This window comes from Mizuhopecten yessoensis, unplaced genomic scaffold, assembly GCF_002113885.1.
Source record: "Mizuhopecten yessoensis strain PY_sf001 unplaced genomic scaffold, ASM211388v2 scaffold8149, whole genome shotgun sequence".
Lineage (NCBI taxonomy): Eukaryota > Metazoa > Mollusca > Bivalvia > Pectinida > Pectinidae > Mizuhopecten > Mizuhopecten yessoensis.
In genome coordinates, this window is record NW_018407403.1 from 757625 (window position 1) to 763919 (window position 6295).

Below are 6295 nucleotides of genomic sequence, written 5' to 3' on the forward strand. Positions count from 1 at the left end.
TTATAATTAGTTGAAAGAATACATCACACTTGGCATTAGAAAAGTTTACAGATGTTAGACTGTCCTAGCTCCCCCAACCACAGGTGAATATCATGTTAACAAGTATGTAAGTCAACCTATTGTTTAACAGTCAGCCAGGTGTAACCTATTGTTTGACAGTCAGCCAGGTGTAAAAAATACCCTGTTAGGTCAAGGCATTATTTACATAATGCGTCCAGGGTGTGAAAGAAGGTCCCCAGGGCATTTATCATGAATCATTACCACCATTTACCTGTATTTTTTTTGTGGCAGTGGCCAAAATAAAGTGATATTAAGAGAAATCAACATAAAATCAGGTGATAATAAAAGAATTGAATTGCATAGATTATATAGCAGGAAAAACGGTGCATCAAAAAAACATGATAATAACCGAAAAGTGACATTAACAGACATGATATTAGGTGAAATGTACTGTACAACGTCTTGTCACACATGTGTGATACAAACCAACAGAAAAAATCAGCAGAAAATTGTTGTATTACTATTGTAAGATTACATAGGTATGTGATAAAATTAAGTTCAACTGGAAAAAAATCCTTAATTAAATATTTAAATAGGATCTCATTACTGCAAGGAAAATAAAATTCCTTTAACTCAGAACTTATATAGCATCAAATATTTCCTTTTAAAGAATATTATTTATCGCAATAAATATCTATTAAAAAAAATGTGAAATAGACATGAAAGTCATTAGGAAATAATTTGAAAGATTTTCTTTAAGAAAACATCAGTAAAGATTTTTAAGCTAAGATTTTTCTTAAAGTTAACTTCAATAATGATTTCTTAGACAATAAAACTTAAATTTCCTTAACTCAAGGAAATTTGAAATTTTGAAGTTACTTACACACAGAACAAGACTAGTCCAAGGAAGACGAAGAGATAATTGCTCTGAAAATGTTCAATATTTTTCACGATTCTTTTTGGAACAGGTGTGATGGACTTCGGCACCTTGAATTTACTGGTACTGATGAATTCTCCCCATGGCTTGATGCCTTCCCTAGTTCGAGAAAGCCATTCTCGGGCTGATGTGTTTGACAGAGTCAGTGACATGATTCTGAAATGAAAAAGGAAGTACATTTCTATATTACTCATGTATCGACTAAATTTGTAATTACCGGTAATAACAATATCCATTGATAAAATATTTATCTAATTACAGCATCCATTGTTAAAATCTTAATTTAAATACAGCACCCATTGATACAATATTTATTTAATTACAGTATTCATTGATAATTATTTTAATGAATTATAAACAAAAAATCCATTGTAAAATAATATAAACTTTGAATAAAGTTGTTCATTAAAGTGATATTTCTGGGAAGATACCTGAAAAAGATAGAGAATTTGATAAAGCATATTGCCATACATCATTAAATACAAAAGGATTATTTTGTAAATAATTACATATAACATACATAATTTATATTAAGTCTCTGGTGGAATAAACCTCAACATACAATTTATGCTGACGGAGTCAATGATGTCTGTTACAATGTAATAAACATACAAGGTATTCAGATTGTAGCACTAGTACAGTTTACTTTCATTCTATACAGTTGCAATAGCACAAGGTGTATGCATGTTTGCATGTTGTACCCTACAATGTTATATATGACTATCCAGTTTTTGTCAAGTATGTTTTTTACAGGCCCATCGATATCACACATGTATACTCGGCATGAGAATTCTAATAATATCATTAAATCTATGGTCTAAGTGGAGGTAACTCTTTGTCATTTGAAAATTCTGGTTTTAAAGACATTTTATTTTTCATAGTTATTGTTTATAATTTTTCTGGGTCCATTACAAAGGTTGAACAAGAGTACCGCAGGGCGGAACAATATACGCCCGTTGAATGCCATATAGCGTTATATACTTTCTTACATTGAAATAAGATCTGCATCATTCCAAGAGTGGTTAACTGACATGCTATAAAAATTTAGGAGAAAATCTCTGAATACAAAAAATCTAATACTGAAATGAACGAAGGGCAATAACTTTTGCAAAAATCGTTGAATCAAAATTCTTTTCAAGGAAACACAACAACATATGATTATTTAGCCTACTAAGTTTCAAAGAAATCTGTCAAAAAATGTAGGAGGAGATCTCCGGACAAAAAATCAAATACTGAAATGAACAAAGGGGAATAACCTTTGGGAAAATTGTCGAATCAAAATTCTTTTAAGGGAGACACAACTTTACATTATGATTATAAAGTATACCAAGTTTCAAAGAGATCCGTTGAAAAATGTAGGAGGAGATTGCCGGACAAAAATCAAATACTGAAATGAACAAAGGGCAATAAATTTGGGAAAAATTGTCGAATCAAAATTCTTTTAAGGGAGACACAACTTCATATCATGATTATAATGTATACCAAGTTTCCAAGAGATTGGTCAAAAAATGTAGGACGAGATTGCCGGACAAACAAATGTTTACGTCAGACGGACGGACGCCATACCATAATACTCCTGTCAAATTTGACGGGCTTATAAAAAGGTAAGAACAAAACAGTAAAGAATAAAAGAAATCTACATTGTCTACGTGCTGTACACCGAGTCTATGATTTCGTAGAAGTTTGCCAATCACCTGACGGTCATGCATGGCTGAAAATCTAAAAAAAACAAAGTCAAACAACCTCTTACAGAGGCAACCCTGTAAATTTAGTATAAATTTGTATATTTTTCTTATGTTGTTTTTCTCAGAAATTGTGTTTGTAACAATCACAAGTAGTGAATATTGGATTATGTTTTATTTTACACAGATTAGCACCAGTATACTTGCCAACTGATCATGAACTCTCCCTTTTTTGGAAGAATCGAAACTCTCGTTTTGGACCATAAAATTGAACATTCTAATTATATATTTTACGAATTCATGTTTTAAATTTTTAAATGTAGATTCTCCCCAAAGGAAATTACAAAAAGTTTGTAAGTAATATATGCACTAAGGCAGACAGACATGTGATATTTCAATTAACTGTAATTCTGTATTAATAACACTTCAGCATTTTGGGATTTTGTAATGTGTTTAAAACTTTGAATTAATATTGCCACAACAGAATGCTGTCAGAGATAGTTTGAGCCTTGATGTTCACATAATGGGTTATACAAGATGTTTTGATTTGCGACCCAACCAGATACTGTAACCACAACAAACCTGGCCAATATATTCTTTGTTCAACTCTCTCAGATGTTTTATCATAAATGCTGTATACATGGAAACTTTCACTTTGTTAAATATTCGCCTTTCACATATAATTTATTACTATATTTAACTAATTGACCCCTGAAATTTTAAAATGAACTACCGTGTACCAAGGGCGATACTCTCTTGTGTTCAAGACGACAGTCTTTTCTTGAAAAAAAAATTGAAGTGACTTACGCTTATGTATTTTGCGCACCCCCCAGTTTGGGCATTAAATTTATCAAAAAAAGTGCACAAATTATAAGAGTTTTTACGGTATTCAAACCTTTGAATTGGAAGAGTTCAAGTGTGTTTTCAGGGGTGAAAAGCTTTAAAATTATGTAATTTGTACTAATATTCGCTATCAAGATAAATTTTCCATTATTACTTGGGGCAAAATGGAGAAAATTTACACTGCAACAAAAAATTCCCAGCATACCAATACAGTAATGCTTTGCACTTAAACAGTTTTGGATTTGTTTGTGATTTAAAAAATTACACACACAGCCAATTTATTACTACAATAGTATATGTGGGACACACAGACACTTTCTTCTACAAATAATATTTCACGTTTGAAAATGAAGCCTGCAAAATAAAACCATAGATGTAAACTTTCGACTCAGGGCTAAACCTATTGGTACTTCTGTATAACAGGAAACTTTCTCCCAGTCAGGTATTGGCTCTTTACCTTAAAGACCTATGTTTGCCTGAAATTGTTCATTTGGCCATTGACATGTTATTACTAATTTTGTTTTTTTACAAATTTGCTCTCATTCCAGGAGGGCGATAAAGGCGAAAGTTAACTGCAGCAAAAATGTCCTGGTATATAGTAATTCATAGGGCTGCAACGATATATAATGCGACGGTATACCACAGTATTTTCAATATGGTACGATACACAATATTGTTTTGGAGGTTACGACACACCAAAGATATTTTCAGGATTTTGTCTTTTCTGAATTATTTAAAGTCTGCACATATTGGTTCCAACATGGCCAGCTCCAGCTCTGCATGCACGTCAAAAGACGTGAATTGTTTGAAACTATTCAAAGTCATGCCCATTTTGGACCAATTCTATTTCTATAGTTGTTATATTCCGTCTTTTCGTATTGCAGAGTTATCTTCTCTTGTGAGCAGGTATTGATTGTTACGTCATTTGTGTGTGAGAGTAACGTCGTCAATTTTTGAGAAAACAACGTAATTTTCTCACACAAACCAATGACGTAACAATCAATACCAATACGGAATATTGCATTGATGTATATCGTATTATCATGTTAATGTCTCGCTGCAGCCCTAGTAATATAAATGTATGTCCATTACACACCAGTAAGGTAATATTACCAATCTAATGTACACCCACATCTTCAAGATTTAAACAATGTACATATCTTCTCTGCACCCTTCAATTTTTCATGATAGAAATGTCAGTGTTTTTGTTACCTAAATTTTTCTACAACCTATTCCTTTATGCTTTGGGATAATAATGTACACTTGTATTGAATTTTGGAATAATTTTATTCCTCAGTTTTGGTCATTTTGGGAAAATAAGGCTTTTTTAGCTAGGGGAAACAGCCTGTAATCGACAGTAAAACTGAGCAAAAACAATCACTGAATGTAGAACTCTCTATATATAGGCCGATGGTTTGAAGCTATCGTATTGTTTCCAGATATCAGAGACCTAACCAATTACAAGGATGTCGACAGACAATAGTGCCGATACATTGCCAGACTGGGATTTGAACCCAGGACTCTCGGACCTGAACACAATTGATCATGAGGTACCAGATTGAATATAAGGGCGCCAGAGATCGATCCTGTCAAGTTCGGCTACATTAATAATATTCCTCCCTTCTTTTTCTAATTCTTAAAACCCTGGAGATATTTACAGTATTTACAAGTCCTACGATAGCGCTGTATTAGGGGAAGAGAAATGCATTGCCAGACCGGAATTTAAACAAGGGACCATCTCAACTCATTCATCCCTGAAATTTCATAAGGAGCTATTCAAACCTTTGAATTGGAAGGGTTCAAATGTGTCTTCAGGGGTGAATGAGTTAATTCGAGATGAAAGCTCTATAAAATGATCAGCTACATGTACCAGCTGCCTGGTCGACAGCAATCAACCCAGTCCAGTTTGGCTACATTCACAACAGATTGTTATGATTATCAAGGAACTACTGAGATCAAACTATACATTTGTGCTGTCAGTTTACCAGTTCACAATTGTATAAACAGGATTATTTTGACCATAAGGGTCATTTAAAATTCTGCCAGCAGAAAATCCAAGGGTGCAGATAACATACATTATATCAGGAAGAGAACTTTCGGATTTCGAAGATTGAACACCCATTGAGTAAGTCTTACCTATTCTTTACAGCAAACATGGAACCAGGAAATCTATATCAGAAAAACAACGAACCAAATGTGGACATGTTTAACCTCTTTTAAATATATTAATCAATTCAATATATATATAACAAATATCTACTATACTCTGTTGATGAGACTGGCTATCAGTCTCTTTTATGGACACTTAATTTCTATTTACTTTTTTAAGTGACTTTAGCAAGTCTATACTACATACTAGACCTACTCAAGTCATAGGTGAAAACAGTCAACTCCAGTTTACAATAATGCAATATTAATGTACACATAGGTACACGTAGCTGCTACTACACAAAAAAAAACATGCGTTCAGAGACCGTAGTAGCATGCACTGAGTCTGCAGTACATGCACCTGGTTTGTAAATGTGAATAGTTCTGCCATACTGATACTGAAAATGAACGATTGTGTTAAATAGTCTTTTCAGTTTATTTACAAGTCTGACGCGTACGTAGATGCCTGTTACAGAAGAACTCAATTCAAACTTTATGTATCGACGCTAGAACACTGCAGTGCCTTACCCTCCTTTCTTGGATAGTTGCTGAGATTCTGGAGTGTCGATATTACCTTCTAAACTTCCAAAATCAACCTTTTCCATAGCACTACAACCTATCTGTCATATCGTGTGTACGTGGTCTCTAGTGACTAGATCTTACACATGTTTTGATGACGTACAAC

General features: G+C 33.3%; 1 protein-coding gene across 2 annotated transcripts in view; it reads right to left on the reverse strand.

Annotated features, from left to right (window-relative positions):
* Positions 1-6276, reverse strand: part of LOC110455184 (prenylated Rab acceptor protein 1-like) — a 13101-nt gene extending 6825 nt beyond the window's left edge. Inside the window, exons 1-3 of one of the 2 annotated variants that reach the window (XM_021505164.1) lie at positions 6139-6276; positions 5599-5631; positions 884-1093 (exon numbers count right to left, since the gene is read on the reverse strand). In XM_021505164.1, coding sequence (XP_021360839.1) covers positions 884-1093; positions 5599-5631; positions 6139-6215 — 320 coding nt within the window. In that variant the 5' untranslated portion in view covers positions 6216-6276. The remainder of the gene's footprint in view (positions 1-883; positions 1094-5598; positions 5632-6138) is intronic. The other variant, XM_021505165.1, reaches the window with a different exon arrangement.
* Positions 6277-6295: the final 19 nt, after the last annotated feature.